Genomic DNA, 22,316 nt, shown 5'->3' with positions numbered 1-22,316 from the left:
AAAAAAAAATGTTGGATAACCTACACTGTAAATGTGTTCCAGACTCTTCATGAGACAGACAAACCCTCAGCATGCTTGTTGTCTAGGAGACAGTGACATTCAACACTTTAAATGCATTCCATTATGATCATCAGAGTACCCTGTGGAGAAGAGCATCTCAGAGCTCCCAGACTGGTTTCTTGTTTGGGCTGTCAGAATAAAACACCACAGACCAGGTGGTGTACGTGTACGAACCACAGAAATAGATTTCTCATGGTCCTGGAGGCTGAAAGTCTGAGAGCAGGGTGCTAGCGCAGTGGGGAGAGGGCTGCAGACTTCTGTTGTATCCTCTCATTGTGGTGGAAGGAGCCAGGGAGCTGGCTGGGGTCTCTTTGAGAAGGGCACCAATCCCATTCATTAGGGCTCCACCCTCCTGACCTGATCACTTCCCAAAGGCCCCACTTCCTAATACTATCACCTTGGGTGCTAGGTTTCAATGTATGAACTTGGGGGAGCTCCCATTAAGATCTTAGCACCAGGCTCTCCTGGTTGGACCAGGGAAGCTGCTGCACAGCCTGAGGCTTGAGAGTGACCTGAAGAATGAAAGGTGGTCAAGAGCAGAAGTCCAAGGCCAGTTGATGAGAGACGGGTACACACAGACACTCTGAGCCAGGAAGAGCCAGAGGCTCTGGTGGCTGGTCTCTCGAACCACTTGTGCAGACTAAAGAGAAACCCCCGAGTGTCTATGGTGATGTCTTAGCTAAAAAAAAGAAATGTCTTAGTTCCTTCTCCAGACACCCTCAACAAGCCTCTTCTTCTCTTTTAACAAGTCCCAGGAATTGGGATACACACCTGAGTTTAAAAGCCACATCCTGGAAGCCCTCGCTGCCTGTGCTACCTGTGGATGGCTAGGAGCTCTTGGACCACAGGTCACTCCAGAACTAGCCCAGCAGAGACCCCACAGGGGAGCACTGACCCTGTGGAACCACAGAGAGTGACAGACACATCTCTTTTACACACTAACATCTCTAAAATTGGAATATGCTCATAATCCAAGGGAAGAAGTAATTCAATCAACAGCATTTTCTTTCTTTTTAGTGATGAAACCAATGACATGCCTTCTCCGTTGGCTGAAATTTGATAGTCATCACGCCCACCTTCCGGGCCTCTGCCCTGCTGAGCTCAGCATGCCCACCCAGAACCAAACTCTTTGCTCCCTCTTGGAGAAAGACCTACCAGAAAGTGCAGTATTTGATGCTGTGCTAATTTATGTTGCATGATCATGCTGTCTGTGACTCCATTTGCCCTCTTGACATCTTTAAATGTTTTCTTGTGGTTTCTGTTTCAATTCTGCCTTTAATCACGAAGCCTGACCAAAAAAAAATTTTTTTTTTTGTTTCTGGGCTGCATCTTCAACAAAGCTGCCTGTCAAAACAAAAATCTCACACCAGGAAAGTTCAGAACTCTTCCACTGCAACTTACAGGAACTGAAATAATTAGAAAGGCAGAATATTTGGTGGTAATACCAAACTGCTCAGTCAGTTCTGATTACCTTGCAGTAAACGGCAGGATTTCCAGGGCTGAGGGGTCCCATCTCTGGAGGAAAGCAGTAGTCACCTTTCTTGGGACTTTCCAGCAAGGACACACGTACTGCTCTGTCTGGTTCCCTGCAGTGAGCCCCACCCCGCCCACACTGAGGGCTTCTCCTGCAGGCTGCTGGGAGCCTTGATGTGGACAGCCCAGAATCCATAGCTTCTCCCTCTGCAAAGGGAGTGATGAGTGTCCACGGGAGAGCAGTCAGGGTGAGCAAAGTCTGTTGTTCCCAAACCCAGAAACCAGGCATCTAGACTCTCATGTTTGCCATTCACCTCACACTTTTCTGTGTACCAAGGGGCACCAACATGGTAAAACCATTTCCTTCCCCTGAAGATACAGCTCCCGGGGAAGCCAGCGCTTGCATTTGATGAACCCTGAGATTGGTCTGCAAAGGTGGCATTTACAGGGCTGGCCTTTTGGCCTCATGGTTGCTCCCTAGTTGGAAGGAAGGCACTATTAAAAATTCCCTGGATGGCACAACATGCTCAGTCTTTGGCAAGATAAAATCTTCAGGGCTGCTTGTGAGGCTCCCATTACAAAGCCTTCCACAGAGACACAGAAGGCACACAAACTCTCTCTAGTGCTAGTTGGTGAGCATCTGTCCACCCTGGGACTGATGCCTTGGGGTAGTATAAGTATGGCAGAGACTTCTGGTTGCCAGTCAATAATCACTCTTTATTAGTCACAGAATTTGATTTTTACTCAGACCCACAATGGTGCCCAGTTTAAAAGACTACATTTGCCAGCCTCCCTTGCAGCTAGTTTGACCATGTGATTAAGTTCTAGCAATGGACTATAAGGGAAAGAGTGTAGGAGTGCCTGGAAGTCCTTTAAAGGAAGCTAACGAGAATTCTTCCTCCTGTCAGCTATCTGAAAAGTGTCTAAGACGGCTGGTGCTCTAGCAGCTATCTTGGACCATGAGGTTACCTTGACAACAGAAGCCACTGTGACAGACTGCTGGAACGGAGAGATACAAGGAGCCTGGCAGCCCAGTTGCCATGCTGGCGATAACATGCTAGACGGCCTGCCCCCGGATGCCTTCGAAGTATGAGGGACATGAGCTTTCACCCTGTTTATATCATGGTTGTTTCCAATTTTCTGACAGAAGTCACTGAGCCTGATCCTAACAAGTGCATTTAGTGTCATAAGCTGTTATCGTTGACTTTCTTGACTATTGGAGAATCATTCCTTTATGCACAGAAAGCTAAGATAACTAGTATGGAGTCTGGGGTCGGGGAAGTAGCTCTGCACCCCTGCTTTGCTGCATGCTGCCTCTATAAGGAATTACTCATCTTCTCAGCACCCACTGTCTTTTGTAAAATAGTGTATATTAAATTAGTCAATGCATGTGACATACCCAACAATGTTAGTGTCCTTGTCTTCCCCTCATCCCCATATTGAGCATTTATTGTAAATACCCCAAACAAACTTTAGATAAAAGCCCTTTGGGGTTCCTTTCTCTGCAAGCTGACCCTGCTATCCTTGTCTTAGAAACATACTGGTGTGGTTAGGCCAGGTGAGAACACCAACTGATGCAGCAGGTGTCATGGCACAGAGAAAAACAGCCTCGGGGGGCAGTGGATAGAGCCCCTGTGTGCTCAAGCACACACTCCTGTTAGCTCAGCCAAGGGCTGGTTCCCAGCTGAATCCCAACAGAGGTCCATGGGGCCTGGGAGGGCTAGTGCTTCCCACGGAGCTGCTATCCCCAAAATTTAAGCCCTGGGGTGACCAACAGTACTTCTAGCCTCTGAAATAAATACAAGCTGACCACCTGAGGGAAGATTTAGTGTGGGGTAGAAAGAAGCTCAGCTGGTGACACCCAAACATCTCTAAACCTAGTTACATTTCAAAGGACCCCAAGCAGACAAATTCTGAGAAAAACCGTCTGTAGACCCCCTGGATGAATGTCGTGGGCTGACTACCAGGCTCATAAACACCCAGTGCTCTGCTCTAACCTAAGAAAAATATATATGTTGGAAGAATTCAAGACTGTCAGCCTCTTGGCTGTCCCGCAGCTATGGCATGGGGTTGAGAAGCCTGATAAATTACTGGCAGGAGGAAATGGACCACCCTGGTGAAAGAAATAATGGCAGGGCACCCACCCTAGCAATGGCCAGGCTGCAGTCATGTATGGCAGAAGCTTTGAAATCACTTTACTCTTGGGCCCTAAGGCAGGGCAAGAGACTCTATGAACTTCCAACGTTGCCCAAAAAAATAGTTACATAATCTTAAAGTTAGAAGAAACTAGTGTAGTTCACTCTCTCTTCTACATTCATGGAGTGTTCCAGAGACAGTATGGAGGCGGCTGGTCACAGCTAGTTACTGAACAGCCAGGCCCAGGACTGGGCCCGCCGGCACGCAGATTGTGGATTTTATTGTAGAGCATTAATCTGGTCAAGGGACTTCTTGTTCAGATATATACAGCTCGCAAAAGTTAGGGGATATTTCAAAATGAATAGGAAGCAATAAAATAAGAAGTATTTGATTTTTTTTAATTAAACAAGAACATCAGAAAAGCAAACAAGTCAAAGAAAGTTGTTTGATTATGCAAATAAAATGCAACACCAACTTTTATTTCATTGGTGAAAATGCACTATACAAAAAGCTGACAGTACTAGAGTATCTGCACATTCTCTGATCCCTAATTTTTGTGAGCAGTGTATCTTAAAAGGTGCATTCATGGCGAACGCACTGGGAACAGCTCTTACTTTAAAAGCCGCATCTCCACACAACCTGAAATTTCAGAGCTTGCGAGAGCCCTAGCACAGTCACGCTGAGACCACACACGTGCGGCCGAGGAAAGGACAATGACAGTGTGGTCTGCAAACGCTAATGGGAGAGAGAAGGCATGTAAAAGCTGGCAAGAAGAACCAAAACTTTTTAAAGCTAAGAGACAATAGCTCCTATGTTTTTGGGGCTGTCAGGAACGAACTTGGAGCATAGGCTCTGCTTCGAGAACCGTATGCTGGACATAAGGGGATGGATCTTTGAACAAAGACCACGACCTGGATTTAAAGCCTACAGGCAGCAGACACTCATGTGTTCTGTTCCCATGAAGTGTGGCTGACACTCTCTCCAAGCACTAAGTACCCACCGTGTGCCGTGGGCTCTTCTGCTCATTGAACTCTTACATTCAGGGAGTGAGAGGCAGATGGGGAAAATGGTGTGAGGCCATACCATGATCGATGGAGTCAAATTCAAACCCGGTCTCCACATGGATGCTCGGCCTCTTTCCACCATGTAGGCGAGCCTTTGCCAGAGATACAAGGAGGCGTCTCAACACCCAGGGAATAGCTGGTGAGACCAAAGGGGCCTCCCACCCCATGTGACTGACACATCCGAGCTGTGCCCTCCAGGGACCAGCCTGTATGGTTCACAGGGAGCCGTGGCACCTGCAGCCAAAGACAACAAATACAGGGGCATCCAGCAGGATCTTTATTTGGAATGTGTGTCACTGAGGTCAGTCACCCTGAAACACAAGAGCTCCTTGAAGATGGTCGCATGGGCTTCGCTGGCGTCACCAGAATTCACCTACCTTCACCTCTGGTCGCCTGGGGTCCCCGAGACTGCCTGCCCTGAGGCAGGACCACAGCGGGCTGCTGGCCACTCCAGGTTGCCTTCTCCTGGGACCTTCCCCGCCTGCCTCTGCGTCAGTGGTACCCAAGGGGACGCTGTGTAATTACAGTTTCTGTGGGGCCACAGGGCCTTATCTTCACTGTATTTTAGAAGTTCTTGTTTTTTTGTTGTGTTTTTTTAATTCTTCTTCTTTGTAAGATGCTACTACTTAGCCTCCCTGCCAGGCCTGCGCATGAGGGGTCAGATTTCAGTGGACTCCGGTAAGAAGCAAGCACCTCCTGCGTGCTATCACCTGTAGGTTACGGCTCCTCCCCCTGGCTCAGACACACGGTTTCCTTTTCATTTCTGCCATGGGCTTCTGAGCCTAGTCTCCCTCTTGTCCCAGGACAGTGAGCAGGGTGAGGGCAGCAGACAGCAGGGCTGCCCCTGGCTCAGCTGCAAGCCCAGGGGCCTGGCTCCATGTGGGAAGGGGCAATGTTGGGGGGGCACTCTTCCTCACCCCCGATCAAGGCACTGGACAAAGAACCAGACTTGCCATTGAGTTCCAGTCAGAGGCCACAGCATGAGGGCGTTCCTGTCCTCTACAGTCAGCAGAACCCAGCCATGACAGGGTCTCTCAGAGTCATGGTCAGAACCTGCAGGCACTCTTCCCGCTGTGCCACACCACAGACAGGCCCGTGGATCGTCTCCATGGGCTGTGTGCGGACCACACCACGCTTCTCAAGAGGCCCAATCTGAATCATAGTCTGAGCCACCCCTTAATGTGCAGATTGGGGACCACTCTTCCTTTAATGTTATGTTATCATCTCCCCTCGGTGGGTCCCCTAGTGCACCAACCCATCATCTAGGAAAAGGACCACCTACCGTGCAGCCTCTAAAGGTCACCTGGAACATGTCTCTTACACCCTGTCTTGAGTATAACTCTTCTCCCACAAGCAGATGCACAGAATCCACAGTGAAAAAACAAAACAGAAAACAGAACTCCCCCACGCCTGCTCTAACAGCGTCAGCTTCAGAAACACTCCCTCCTTCACTCCTCCTCTTAAGCTCCCCGCCTCACAGATGGGGCTGGCAGAACAATGGCCCAAACACTAAAATAACTGCTTACAAGAGAGTCAGGAAATTGAAAGTGTTTCTCTAAACCCAGATACTTAAGAGAGAATTCTGCTGCACAGGTCCATTTCTAAGAGATGCTAACTAACCTGACACTACACTGTGTATTATTTAATCATTTTAAACAAAACACAACAACCAGATAGCCACACACACAAACAGAGTCACTGGGGGTCACCGATGAAATGGTGGGGGAATCTTACCTTCCATCAGTCCCCTTCTGCTTAGAGCTGGGAAGTACCTGTGTCAGCAGGGTGGGCTCACTATTTCCCCTCAGAAGCCCTAAACCACGCTCTTGATCAGCATATGACACTTTGCTGCCAGACACACACAAAAAGGCCAAGGTCTAGTTTGAGCATCACTGAAGTTTAAGCAATGAACGTCCACCAACAGTCAGATGAGTAGGGAAAGTTCTATTTAGAATTGCCACATGAATCAAAACCTCTACCTATGCTTCTAAGTAAGGCGCCAGGCTCTCCGTGAGCACACATGTTTTAAAGGACTTTGAAAAAATAAACCTCAATAATTTATGAACAACATGGAAAAGGATTCTGAAGCTGCAGTCAAGGGCTGTGCTTCCCGTGACTTTTCTATGGTTTGCAGAAAAATGAGGTAGAAAATAATAACAAGGATATTTGGGTTTCAATCATTCAGAAATTTTCTTCTAAGACCGTGATTCTCAAACTCTTTGAAGTCAGGCGCATTTAAAATCCTACAAATAATTGTAGGCGCACTACATACAAATTTCTGAGAAATATGTTATAATAATTAAGTCAAATATTAAAGGAAAAAATATAAAGTCCAAGCGTGCTTTTATGGTAATTAAATGAAATAAATACAACAAAATTAAATTTATTCTGACATTAAAAAATATTTTTATGTTACATTTTTTGAGTCATACTTTTTAGAATTCATAAAAAAGAGGGATTAAAAAATTAAAAAACAACAAAAATATTATCTTTTTATATATATAGATACATTCTTAGTAAGATTTAGTAAATTCGGCAGGTCCTGGCACAAATGTGTTAAGTTTTTTCATTCTTGTGTTTATGAGAAACATGAGCCTAATATATCCTAGCAATTTCTTCAATGTTTGGTCATATATTTGAAAGGCAAACTCTCATTTCCTCATCAATACATTGAAGAATTCTTCTCTTTTCACTCTTAATTGTATTGAGGGTAGAAAATCCTAATACACATAAATAGAATGTTGAAAATTGTAGTAAAATTTTCAAAGCTTTTTTAGATATTACCACATATCCTTTTATAGAAATCCAAAAGGCTTCAAGAGACAATTCCTTATGTTTAATCATCAATCCATGATCAGTGGATATAGCTGCCAGTTCTTCTTCTTCTGTTAATGTTAAACCAAAATCACTTGAAGCTTCCATGAATGGGTTTCTAATCCAATCGTATTATTCAGTTAAGTGGTAAAAAATGCTATAAATTAATCTGCCTGTCAGCCTTAAAGTCCTATTTTATTTACACTTAACTTTTGCTTACTTCCAGAATTGGATTCTTCAACATCACGCTTCTTTTTGAGAAATCTATCCATTTTATTTGGGTGTATTTATCTAAAAATAATATAATAGTGTGTTAATAATAAATATAATAATGATGTGTTAACAAAAAGAGCAGTATTTCCATAATGAAATGATATAATAGAGAAACTATATTTATTTTTATATCTGGGCACAAGCCACAAACCAGCGCAGCTAGTAATTCCAGGTCCCAAGTGGGAACGGTGCGGAATTAAGAAAATATGCAGAATTAAGAAAATACGGGGTCAGGAGGGCCCTATAATTGCTTCTGGCAAGAACAAAGATGTGCCCAAAAACCGCATCTTGCTTTATTTATAGAGCAAAGTGAGGCCATTAGCAAATCTTAACTTTACACCAAACAAAAGATAGAAGAAACTTGCCTCCAGTCTTTCCAGGGAACATGGGGGGTAGTGTAAACAATCCAGCATCACAGCTTAACAGCCTTTTGTAACCTAATCAGGCAAGTGAGATGGGGAGTTGGGCAGACTGTCAGCTTACAGCCAATTCCCCACACCTCTGTCCCCCAAAAATCTAAACTCCAAAAACCCTGTTGGATTTTTGGTCCCCAACAGGCACACATTTCTCTGGAAATCTTCTAGGGAGCACTGGTGCACCCTGGCGCACATTTTGAGAACCACTGTTCTAAGAGATTATTAGAGCTCTGTGACCAACATTTTCCCCTTCTTTTGCAAATTAAGAAAGACAAATACATCCCATATGTATTGCTCATATAATGTCCAACTGGTTAAAATTAGAACTTTTAATTTCATAAGTCCTAAATTATTAAACACCAAAAGTTAGTCATACATATTAGAAAAGCAATGGCAAACACAAAATAAAAAAGCATTTTTTTTTGCCACAAATAATAACAAAGAGGTATGTATGTATGAATGATAGAAATAACAAAAAAGTAATTAGCATTCAGTTCTAAACCTCTGAGGAAGCTATTTCTGATTAGATGGTGTTATTTACCTCAGAATATGCAATTTTCAAAGTTAACTTCCCTCCTCCCCCAAAAGATTTCTATTCAAGTTGGAATCCAGAAATGAATGTTAGTAGTATAAATTTTGATAATTCCAACTAAATTCAGAATGGTTTCAGAAAGCGATAATGCAACAATTATAACAATACAAAAGGACTATATTTTGGTTTGTTTGTGATATACAAAAGGTACACTGATTATTTTGCCTTTAGGATCCTTTCTCTCAAGGAATAAGCTAACATTTAATTATTTAATTCTTTTCATTCAAAGACATCTTTATATGGGATCAACAGCATTCAGAAGGAATGTCAGAACCGAGTTCAGATATATGTATGTGTCTGTATGCATACATACATATAGATCTGCACATGTATATACACACGTATACTTTCTTTAGCTTGCATTTAAAGAAGGAAGCAGGACACACACAAGGCCTCCAGGTAACCACCCTCAGTTTGTTCTACCAGATGACTTAAGTGATTCACCGAGTATGACCGAGTAGTAGGTCTCTTATACCCACTAATTTTTTTTTTTTTCCTGGGAAAAACAAGTTCAGCTCCTCCTAGAAGAGACCTGGCCACTCCTTTGTGTTACAGGAACAAGAGCCTATGATACACACGCGAGTCAAAGGCCGGGAAGAAGTGCCTGTGAGTGATAGGTAAGAACAGGCGCAGATACGTGTACTAGAAAGTGACTTAGATTCTGTCTTATTTATTACAGTCCCAATATATAGTGAAGTTCTTACAAAACAAAATCACGTGGTCATATGGTACAGACAAAGACAGGCCATGAGAGCCCAGTCAGAGTTGTTTCAGGGCCAAACTGCAGACCACCCAATAGTTGACATTTTAGGAATTTGAAGCATCTACAAATAGATAAGGGGGGTCCTCAAAAAAAAAAAAGATAGGAAAGAAGTAAAGAAGGAAGGAAAGGAAAGAAAGGAACAGAAGGAGGGCAGAGATAAGAACCCATACAGGAAATGTTAGATAGCAAGAATACCTTACTTAGAAAGAAGGAACAGATGCATAAAAAATGCATAAGCTTTGTGCAGGTTAATGCAATAGTAAACACAGTAGAATACATAGGCCTCATAATACTCTGGTAATGGCATAGATATGACGTCTCTAACATTATTAAAAATATGCAGAGACGAATTAGAGGTCATTCTAGATAAAAAAAAATACATATATCTTAAAGGGGCAGGGAGTGGAGGAGGAAATTACGGTCTCAGGGGAGACCCTCCCCTCCTCATACATATACAAAGATGAAACTCTGCTTTTTTGGTCATTCTAGTGAATGTCATAAAAAAAAAAGGTCATAAGGACGTTGGCTGTTTTTGAGAGGCTTATTTTCACATATAACTTTATACCTACATTTGTAAAGACATTTCTGTGAGAAGTTTATTTGGTCAACCCTGTAGGATGTCTATACAGACATCTCTAAGATAAAATAGAAACAGCAGAGTTGTGCATGAGTAAGGGATATATGCTTTAAAGCAAACAGGGACCCTTTCTGGGTCCTTTTCACACAAAGGGACACAGTCTTAAATAAAATAATACTTCCTTAAAAATCTGCTGCCTAACAACTGTTTACATCATAGAAAAATAGCATATTTTGGTAAAAAGAAATATAGTTACTTTGTTAAAATGATCTATTTTAAATCAGCAATTATTTTTCATATAAAGAATTTCTCAATGTCCATACAGAAAATAAAAAATAGATAGGTAATATACCGAGTGCAAAGCAGACGATGGCATGTTAGCGAACGATCCACGGGTTTCTTTACCAGATAAATAATACTCTTAGTATGTTACCTCGGGTCTTAATCTTTTAGGAACTTAAAAAAGACGTTGCTTTTAGTCTTTTGTGGTAAGTGACTTATAAGTGAAGTTATTTCCAGCAGCAGAAAGGCCAGACTGATTAGAAATAGATCAGAGAGACTCATTCACATTTCTCCTAAACTCAAGGTGTGGAACCACTAGCCTGTCCTCTGTCCCAAACCCCTTAATGTGAGCATGGACTACGAGTCCTGAAGACGTGCAGGGGGACGTGCAACCCTCACGGTCCTTTCAGGATCATTTACTCTAGCATCCATGTTCAGATTGTCACAGAACCAGATTCACACCAAACTATTTACCAGCTTGGCTAAACCCATCCTTCAGGAGAGTCTTATATGACTCCTTTCTAAATACAGGCATGAACTCTCTGTGTTACACTAGCAGATGGGTTCATCAAACTGCTCCTTTGTTTCCACAGAGCAGTTCTGTTGGCATGATGCGTGCCCTGGGAGCCGTGGGGGCAGATGTCACAGTGCGCTGAGAGCCAGCAGTGCCCGGCCCGTGCCACAGAACACCATGTCAGCACCTACGGTGGACCGGCCCTCCTCTGCTGCGTCTCATCACACCCTCTCCACTCGGCTGGGGTCATACAAGTCTGTAAAAAAAAGATGGAAAAGAAAACTAGTAGGATATTCAGTTGATCTGTTTCCTCTTTAATCCTCAGACCATTTAAATAAGTACGTTTAGGTAGCAAAATTCATTTCAACAACCACCAAGTAAACAACTCTTTGTTAAAAAGCTGTTTTAAAGGGACATGCATGACAATTACCTAATCACAGATGGAAAGCAGTGAGTTGCTTAGTATTTCAAGGGTCCCTTACTGCTGTTCACAGTGCAACAAAATTAATCTTAAATACAATGCTTGTTAACCAGAAGTGGTGTGCCTGGCTGATTCTAAAGACTGTTTATTATTTTTGTAAACTACATCTGATTGAAAGTTTGTTCTGCAATGTGCACCTTCATGATCAAATGCTATCACTGGAAAAGCTCAAGGACCCTCTAATCCTGGCAGCCTGTTCTCCCGTCTCTGAGGGCCAGTAGCCAGCAGGCAGGCCCGGGCTAGACACGGCCCATTAACACAGACCTTCCGGGCCTTCCCACACACAGGTGTGACTGAAGCTGAGCTGCCCACAGATGCATTCTATAGTCCACACTGGAAAATCCCAAACTGGGCCCAGATATCCTGGTTTTCCCAGATGGGACACCATGCAGAAAATAACAGTTCTAAGCTGCCCTTTCTGCTGCAGCCAGTGATGGCCACTTTTAAGTACGTGGGAGTCACAGATCTCTGGGTCCAGGCAAACCTGAAGCTCAACGTTGTACCCTCCTGTGGTCAGAAATTCCTGCCATGTGGCCCTGGCTGCTTGGCTCAGTGGTAGAGCGTCGGCCCGGCATGTGGATGTCTCGGGTTCAATTCCCAGTCAAAGCACACAGGAGAAGCGACCATCTGCTTCTCCACCCCTCCCCCTCTCCTTAATCTCTATTTCTTCCCCTCCTGCAGCCAAGGTTCCATTGGTCAAGCTAAAAATTGAGGGAGTGCTTTATTGAACTAGAAATTTTATGTCATAAAATACTGCCTGAAACAATGTGCCCGTGAACTGAGACATAGAAACCTTACAAACTGGTATTTTATTTTAACGGGATTTGTCTTATTTTAAAGTCCTTATAATTCTCAGTATGAAGTAGGACTGGTAAAATTATCCTGATTTTATAGATAAAGAAACTCACTTTTAAAAAGCTTACAATGTCTTTTTACCTAGCACTTAAACCTAAGTGGGCACCAGGTCATCCTGATAGGCCCAAGTTGTGGGTTTGGTTCCCAGTCAGGGCATATATAACAATCAACCAATGAACGCATAAATAAATGGAACAATAAATTGATGTCTTTCTTTCTCTCTTTCTCTTTTCCTCTTCTCTCTCTCTAAAATCAATAAAAAAAGTTTTACTTTTAAATTAAAAAAGAAGTGAGTGGGCATATTTTGAGGGAGTGGGAGAGGAGGAATCATGCTGATTCCTACTAAATCCCCACGGCTCAAAAAATGGGCCATGTTACACTTTTTCCACTATAATGGCAAAGGTTCCCCATTCTTGGTATTTCTCGTCCTCAGCAGAGACCAGATTTGTAAAACTAGATGGTCCAAGAGAGCCCTGACCTGTCAGTTATCTCAGTAACATGGTGTTCTGCAGAAGGGACAGAGCACCGTGGACTGACATTCCTGAGAATCACACAGCATTTCTGGAAAAATTTAAAAAGTGCCAAGTAGATTTTTTGTTTGTTTGTTTAACAAAGATTTCTGTATTCTTCTTCCTGAAACAATTAACAAAGATTTCTGTATTCTTCTTCCTGAAACAAGTGATATTTTTCCACTTACTTTTAAATTCTTGGATTTCATCCTTGCTTATAGGGTCAATTAATCTATGACAAAGGAGGCAAGGATATACAATGGAGTAATGACTGTCTCTTTAATAAGTGATATTAGAAAAACAGGACAGAGACATGCAAAAATAAAATTGGATCACTTTCTTATACCATATACAAAAAGAAACTCAAAATGAATTAAATGTGAGACTCAAAACCATACAATTCCTATATGAAAATGAGCAGTCAACCCTTTGGCATTTCTCTTAGTAATATTTTTTTTCTGATACATCTCCTCAGGCAAAGGCAACAAAAGAAAAAGTAAGTAAATTAGACTACATCAAACTAAGAAGTTTCTGTACAGCAAAGGAGACCAGCAACAAGAGGAAAAGGCAACCTACTAAATGAGAGAAGAGATTCTCAAATAAGACATTTGATAAGGGGTTAATATCCAAAATATATGAGGAACACCAAAAAAAACCACAATCAAACAGTCTAATTAAATAATGTGCAGAGAACCTGAATAGACACTTCCCCAAAGAGGACATACAGAGGGCAATAGACAGATGGAAAGATGTTCAACTTCAGTAATCCTTACGGGAATGCCCACTAAAACCACAATGAGATATCATCTCACACCTGTTAGACTAGTTGTCATTAAAAAATCGAAAAACTGGGCCCTGACCGGTTGGTTCAGCGGTAGAGCGTCGGCCTAGCGTGCGGAGGACCCGGGTTCAATTCCCGGCCAGGGCACACAAGAGAAGCGCCCATTTGCTTCTCCACCCCTCCGCCGCGCTTTCCTCTCTGTCTCTCTTTTCCCCTCCCACAGCCAAGGCTCCACTGGAGCAAGGATGGCCCGGGCGCAGGGGATGGCTCTGTGGCCTGTGCCTCAGGCGCTAGAGTGGCTCTGGTCGCAACATGGCGACGCCCAGGATGGGCAGATTATCGCCCCCTGGTGGGCAGAGCGTCGCCCCATGGTGGGCGTGCCGGGTGGATCCCGGTCGGGCGCATGCGGGAGTCTGTCTGACTGACTCTCCCCGTTTCCAGCTTCAGAAAAATGAAAAAAAGAAAAAAAATCGAAAAACAACAAATGCTAGTGAGGATATGGAGAAAAGTGAACCCTCATGCACTGTTAGTGGGATTTTAAATTGGTGTAGCCATTGTGGAAAATAGTAGTTTCTTTTAAAAAATTTTTTTTCTTCTTTTCCAAGTGAGAGGAGGGCAGATAGCGAGACCCCAACATGTGCCCTTACTAGGATCCATCTGGCAACCCCCATCTGGGGCCAATGCTCTGCCCATCTGGGGTCATGCTTGCAACTAAGCTATTTTTAGCACCTGAGGTGAAGGCTCCTCAGAACCAACCAACCTCAGCACCCAGGGCTGATGAGTTCGAACCAACTGAACCATGGCTTCAGGAGAGGAAAAGAGAGGGGGGAGGGAAAGAGGGGAGAAGCAGATGGTCACTGCTCCTGTGCACCCTGACAGGGAATCAAACCTGGGACATCCACATGCCAGCCAGCACTCTACCCCTGAGCCAACTGGCCAGGGTCTAAAAAAATTAAAATTAGAGCTGCCATACAACCCAGCAATTCCACTTCTGAGAATTTGTAACAAAAACACTGATTCAAAAAGATACATGCAACCCTATCTTCACTGCAGCACTACTTACAACAGCCAAAATATGGAAGCAACTCATCAATAGATGAATGGATTTGAAAAAACTGTGGTACATATATACAATGGAATATTACTCAACCATGAAAAAGAATGAACCATTGCCACTGTGACAGCATGGGTGGTCCTAGAGGACATTCTGCTAAGTGAAATAAGTCAGACAGAGAAAGACAAATAGCATATGGATGTCACTTATATGTAGAATCTAAAAAAAACAAAACAAAACCACAAATGAATAAAGGAAACAAAATAGAAACAGTCCAACAGATAGAGAAAACAAGCTGAGGATGGGCAGAGGGGCTAGGAGGTAAGAGAAATGGGTAAAATAAATAACAGTCACCATGGAATTCAAACCTACTTCAAAGTAAGTTAAAAGGAAACTGAAAGAAATACTGACATTCTGAACTCTGAAAATGGGAAGATGTTTAGATGACTCTGTCCTCATGGAAAAGTAAATGAACAAATAAACTCATCCTTGGATTCTGAAATAGAAAACAGAGAAGCAGGGCATGATGTGGGGGTGGGGGCAGCACAGAAGATGGGAGGGCCTGGCTCAGGAGGCCACTCTCACCTCATGGGAGCATGTGTTTTCCCACACGGTGAAAAGGTCTGACTTAACCACTTAAGATCCCTTCCAATCTGTGATGCAGACCTTACGATAATGACCTTGATTCTTCTTCCCACATTTTTGGATCTATAACCGATAATCTCCAGCCCCGAAAAAAAGCATCTGGAACAGAGATGCTGAGAGTTCTCCTCGCCTATGTGTGTCATAGCAGAGATAATGAAATTGTGTTTGAGCAAAAACCACAGTTACTGTCATCGGTCACCTGTCTCATGGCTGACACAGAGGAGGCTCAGAAGATAGAGAGGCCCAAAGGCCAGCAGGACGCTGTGGCCAAAAGCATCTCTCCTGGGATTTCAGAATCAGAACATAGAGATCTCTATACAACAGTTAGTGAGTGAACTTTTTAGGGGTGGGATGTTGACAGAGCGAAAGCTGTTCATTTCTAAAGTTTCATAGATAGTGCAAGGGAAGCCAAAGGAATTTAGAAGGTGAAATGTGAGACGCAGCCTTGTGGAGCAGTTAGTTTATTTAATCAACCTGTATGTCTTTTCTTATTAGGTTAATAAAGAGCAATGAGGGTTTATTTGGGTAAATGCCTATTATTTTAGAAGAGAGTATGGAGCACAAATGCTGTGGGTCTTCTACAAGATTTATCAAGATGCCTGCCTGGCCAGGTGGTGGCACAGTGGATAGAGTGTTGACCTGGGATGCTGAGGACCCAGGGTTCAAAATCCCGAGATCATGGGCTTGAGCGCAGGCTCATGGGCATGACCCCATGGCTGCTGGCAAAAGCCCAAAGGTTGCTGGCTTGAAGTCCAAGGTAATGTTGGCTTGAGCAAGGGGTCACTGGCTCGGCTGGAGAGCCCCCTTCCCCAGGTCAAGGCACATATGAGAAGCAATCAATGAACAACTAAGGTACCACAACTACAAGTTGATGCTTCTCATCTCTCTCCCTTCCTGTCTCTCTTGCTTGAAAAAAAAAAAGATATATCAAAGTGCCTGCATCAAAGTTAGAATATTTTATTGGCTCACCTTATCACAAGGGGCCCCAAAAGTTGTTCATATGGATAATTTCTATAAAGACATAATCACTTAAAATATACTACAAGATCTTGATTTGTAAAGAAAGCATCTAGAGGGGTACTGGAAGATGGCAGCGGAGTAGGCGGATGCACAGACACCCAGCTCTCAACACCAAACTGGAATACAAATCAATTTAGAAAAAATCAGCATGAAAAACCAACACTGAACTGCAAGAACAGCTCTCAAAAACCAAGAAGCAAAGAGGAAGCCACAATAATCCTGGTAAGGAGTGCCTGAATTTCCTCTGCTTACAGGAACGGAAGGAGGGGGGTGAGGCTGAGAGCCCAGAGAGGATTTCACAGAGGAAAAAGAGCAGAAACTACTGCTCACAGCCACTTACCTGGCGACCAGGGAGCAAGGTGGGTTGAAAAGACCAGCTTATCTCCCAAGTGGAAAAGACAGGGAGAGGGACAGACTGTGAGGGGCTAAGGTATGCAAGAAACAAAATAAAAAAGCTGACTCATTCGTGCTGGAGGCGGCCATAGCTGGGGGAGGGACTGAACCTTTCACAAAACAGAGCTGAAGTGCTTCCGGATCAGAGATCTCTGGACATCTATCCAGCTCCAATCAGCACAACAAGACACAGCTGAAACCAAGAAGTGGGGAGGAGGGGCAGTAACTCAGGTCTCCATGGAGATCTGAGATACACCTCCCCCTACTGAAGCTGAGAGAAAAAACCCTGCCCCCAGTGAGATTAGTTGGAGGAAGAGACCTTCAGCGTCTCAGGTTACACCCACAGCATTCCTGGATACAGTTTCAAGGAAGCCCCCTGCTGAGATCAGTTAACAAGACTATCACCTATTAAGAAAACAAACAAATCAAGACTTCAAAGCTGCCCAAATCCGAAAGTGGATTACAAATAATAGCTGATACCAACCCACGAAGACCTAAAAATAACACAACTGAAAACTGGAGGCAGACAACACCAAGCCTAGACTCAATCAACTCTACAAATAAAAAAAAAAAAGAAGAAGAAGATGAGAAAACAAAGGAGTGCAATCCAAATGAAACCACAAGAGACACTTTCGAGAGATGAACTGAGTGATATGGAAATAATCAAACTTCCAGATGCGGAGTTCAAAATAATGATTGTAAGGATGCTTAGGGATCTTAGAACAACAATGGAGGGGGAGTTTGAAAACCTAAATAAAGAAATAGCAAGTATAAAAAAGAATCAGTTGGAGACGACAAATACAATATCAGAAATAAAGACCACAATGGAAGGAATTAAAAACAGGATAGATAGAGCAGAGGATCGAATCAGCGAGTTAGAAGACAACTGGAATGAAGGCATGAAAGCAGAGAAGAAAAGAGAAAAAAGACTCAAAAAGTCAGAGGAAACTCTTAGAGAGCTCTGTGACAACATGAAGAGAAATAACATCCGCATCATAGGGGTTCCTGAAGAAGAAGAAAAAGAACAAGGGATAGAGACTTTGTTCAATCATATCATAGCTGAAAACTTCCCTAAATTAATGCAAGAGAAACTCTCACAAATCCAAGAAGCACAGAGGACTCCATTAAAGAGAAACCCAAAGAAACCTACACCAAGACACATCATAATTAAAATACCAAAGCTAAGCGATAAAGAGAAAATATTAAAAGCTGCAAGAGAAAAAAAAGTTATCACCTACAAAGGAGCCCCCATAAGGATGACATCTGACTTCTCAACAGAAACACTTGAGGCCAGAAGGGAATGGCAAGAAATATTCAAAGTAATGCAGAACAAGAACCTACAACCAAGACTACTTTATCCAGCAAGGCTATCATTTAAAATTGAAGGAGAAATAAAAAGCTTCCCAGACAAAAAACAACTCAAGGAATTCATTACAACCAAACCAATGCTGCAGGAAATATTAAGGGGCCTGGTGTAAACAGATAAAGTGGGAAAAGAATACAGAAAAAAAAAAAGAAAAAGAAAAAGGAATACACCTTTAAAGAAGAAAATGGCAATAAACAACTACATATCAATAATAACCTTAAATGTAAATGGATTAAATGATCCAATCAAAAGACATAGGGTAGCTGCGTGGATAAGAAAACAGGACCCATACATATGTTGTCTACAAGAGACACACCTTAGAACAAAAGACACACACAGATTGAAGGTAAAAGGATGGAAAAAAACGTTTCATGCAAATGGAAATGAAAAAAAAGCTGGGGTAGCAATACTTATATCAGACAAATTGGACTTTAAAACAAAGGATATAGTAAGAGATAAAGAAGGCCACTACATAATGATAAAGGGAGTAATCCAACAGGAAGATATAACTATTATAAATATCTATGCACCTAATATAGGAGCACCCAAATATATAAAACAGACTTTGATGGATTTAAAGGGCGAGATCAACAGCAATACTATAATAGTAGGGGATTTCAATACCCCACTAACATCACTAGATAGATCCTCAAGAAAGAAAATTAACAAAGAAACAGCAGACTTATGGGAAACACTAGATCAACTCGATTTAATAGATATCTTCAGAACCTTTCACCCTAAAGCAGCAGAATATACATTCTTTTCAAGTGCTCATGGTACATTCTCTAGGATAGACCACATGTTAGGGCACAAAAGTGCTCTCAACAAATTTAAGAAGACTGAAATCATATCAAGCACTTTCCCCGATCACAACGGCATGAAACTAGAAATGAATCACAGCAGAAAAGCTCAAAAATTCTCAAACACATGGAAACTAAATAGCAGGGTGTTAAATAATGAATGGATTAAGAATGAGATCAAAGAAGAAATAAAGAAATTCCTAGAAACGAATGACAATGAGCATACAACAACTCAAAATTTATGGGACACAGCGAAAGCAGTGCTGAGAGGGAAGTTCATAGCACTACAGGCACACTTTCAGAAGCTAGAAAAAGCTCAAATAAACAACTTAACCCTGCATCTAAAAGAATTAGAAAAAGAACAGCAAGTAAAGCCCAAATGTAGTAGAAGGAAGGAAATAATAAAGATCAGAGCAGAAATAAATGACATAGAGGCTAAAGAAACAATACAGAGGATCAATGAAACTAGGAGCTGGTTCTTTGAAAAGGTAAACAAGATTGATGCACCTTTAAGTAGACTCACCAAGAAAAAGAGAGAGAGGACTCAAATAAATAAAATTAGAAAAGAGAGAGGAGAAATAACAACTGACACAACAGAAATACAAAATATTGTAAGAAAATACTATGAAGAACTGTATGCCAAAAAACTAGACAACCTAGATGAAATGGACAAATTCCTTGAAACGTACAATCTTCCAAAAATCAATCTGGAAGAATCAGAAAACTTAAACAGACCAATTACACCAAAGGAGATCGAAACAGTTATCAAAAAACTCCCAACAAAGAAAAGTCCGGGGCCCGATGGCTTCACAACGGAATTCTACCAAATATTCAAAGAAGAACTAACTCCTATCCTTCTCAAACTATTTCAAAAAATTCAAGAGGAAGGAAGACTTCCAAACTCCTTTTATGAGGCGAGCATAATTCTGATTCCAAAACCAGGCAAAGACCACACAAAGAAAGAAAATTATAGGCCAATATCTCTGATGAATATAGATGCTAAAATCCTCAACAAAATATTAGCAAACCAGATCCAACAATATATGGAAAAAATCATACACCATGATCAAGTGGGATTTATTCTGGGGAGGCAAGGCTGGTACAATATTCGTAAATCAATTAATGTGATTCATCACATAAACAAAAAGAAGGAGAAAAAACATATGATAATTTCAATAGATGCAGAAAAAGCATTTGATAAAATCCAGCACCCATTCATGATCAAAACTCTCAGCAAAGTGGGAATACAGGGAACATACTTCAACATGATAAAAGCCATCTATGACAAACCCACAGCCAACATCATACTCAATGGGCAAAAATTAAAAGCAATACCCTTAAGATCAGGAACAAGGCAGGGGTGCCCCCTTTCACCACTCTTATTTAACATAGTCCTGGAAGTCCTAGCCACAGCAATCAGACAAGAAGAAGAAATAAAAGGCATTCAAATTGGAAAAGAAGAAGTAAAACTATCATTATTTGCAGATGATATGATATTGTATATAGAAAACCCTAAAGTCTCAGTCAAAAAACTACTGGACCTGATAAATAAATTCAGCAAAGTGGCAGGATATAAAATCAATACTCAGAAATCAGAAGCATTTTTATACACCAACAATGAACAGTCAGAAAGAGAAATTAAGGAAACAATCCCCTTCACAATTACAACCAAAAAAATAAAGTACCTAGGAGTAAACTTAACCAAGGAGACTAAAGACTTGTACTCGGAAAATTACAAAACATTGATAAAAGAAATCAAGGAAGATACTAACAAGTGGAAGCATATACCGTGCTCATGGTTAGGAAGAATAAACATCATTAAAATGTCTATATTACCCAAAGCAATTTATAAATTCAATGCAATACCAATTAAAATACCAATGACATACTTCAAAGATATAGAACACATATTCCAAAAATTTATATGGAACCAAAAAAGGACACGAATAGCCTCAGCAATCTTAAAAAAGAAGAATAAAGTGGGAGGTATCACACTTCCTGATATCAAGTTATACTACAAGGCCATTGTACTCAAAACAGCCTGGTACTGGCATAAGAACAGGCATATAGATCAATGGAATAGAACAGAGAACCCAGAAATAAACCCACAGTTCTATGGACAACTGATATTTGACAAAGGAGGTAAGGAAATACAATGAAGTAAAGACAGCCTCTTTAACAAATGGTGTTGGGAAAATTGGACAGCTACCTGCAAAAAAATGAAACTAGATCACCAGCTTACACCACTCACAAAAATAAACTCAAAATGGATAAAAGACTTGAATGTAGGCCGAGAAACCATAAGCATCTTAGAAGAAAACATAGGCAGTAAGCTCTCCGACATCTCTCGGAGCAATATATTTGCTGATTTATCTCCACGGGGAAGTGAAATAAAAGACAGGATAAACAAATGGGACTATATCAAACTAAAAAGCTTTTGCACAGCTAAAGACAACAAGAACAGAATAAAAAGACAAACTACACAATGGGAGAACATATTTGACAATACGTCTGATAAGGGGTTAATAACCAAAATTTATAAAGAACTTGTAAAACTCAACACCAGGAAGACAAACAACCCAATCCAAAAATGGGCAAAAGAGATGAATAGACACTTCTCCAAAGAGGACATACAGATGGCCAATAGGCATATGAAAAAATGCTCAACATCACTAATCATTAGAGAAATGCAAATTAAAACCACAATGAGATATCACCTTACACCAGTCAGAATGGCGCTTATCAACAAAACAACACAGAATAAGTGCTGGCGAGGATGTGGAGAAAAGGGGACCCTCCTGCACTGCTGGTGGGAATGCAGACTGGTGCAGCCACTGTGGAAAACAGTATGGAGATTCCTCAAAAAACTGAAAATCGAACCGCCTTTTGACCCAGCTATCCCACTTTTAGGAATATACCCCAAGGACACCATAGAACGGCTCGAAAAGGAGAAATGCACCCGCATGTTTGTGGCAGCATTGTTCACAATAGCGAAGATCTGGAAACAGCCCAAGTGTCCGTCAGAGGACGAGTGGATTAAAAAGCTTTGGTACATATATACTATGGAATACTACTCAGCCATAAGAAATGATGACATCAGATCATTTACAATAGCATGGATGGACCTTGATAACATTATACGGAGTGAAATAAGTAAATCAGAAAAAAAAACTGAGATGAATCCATACATAGAAGGGACATAAAAATGAGACTCAGAGACATGAACAAGAATGTGATGGCAACAGGGGCGGGGGGTTGGGGGAGGTGGGAGGGGGTGAAGAAGGAGAGAGGGGTTAGGGGAGGGGAGGGGCACAAAGAAAACCAGATAGAAGGTGACAGAAGACAATTTAACTTTGCGGGAGGGGTATACAGCACAATCAAATGTCAAAATAATCTAGAGATATTTTCTCTCAACATATGTACCCTGATTTATCAATGTCACTGCATT

The 22,316-nt window shown here is 41.9% G+C and overlaps 1 protein-coding gene across 8 annotated transcripts in view; it reads right to left on the bottom strand.

Annotated features, from left to right (window-relative positions):
- Positions 1–7,100: 7,100 nt before the first annotated feature.
- Positions 7,101–22,316, bottom strand: part of JCAD (junctional cadherin 5 associated) — a 53,040-nt gene continuing 37,824 nt past the window's right edge. For all 8 annotated transcript variants that reach the window (XM_066233878.1, XM_066233880.1, XM_066233882.1 and 5 more), the window contains one exon: positions 7,101–11,220. In XM_066233878.1, the coding sequence (XP_066089975.1) occupies positions 11,186–11,220 (35 nt within the window). In that variant the 3' untranslated portion in view covers positions 7,101–11,185. The remainder of the gene's footprint in view (positions 11,221–22,316) is intronic.

Source organism: Saccopteryx bilineata, chromosome 5 (assembly GCF_036850765.1).
Source record: "Saccopteryx bilineata isolate mSacBil1 chromosome 5, mSacBil1_pri_phased_curated, whole genome shotgun sequence".
NCBI lineage: Eukaryota > Metazoa > Chordata > Mammalia > Chiroptera > Emballonuridae > Saccopteryx > Saccopteryx bilineata.
This window is presented reverse-complemented; position numbering and strand designations above follow the sequence as displayed.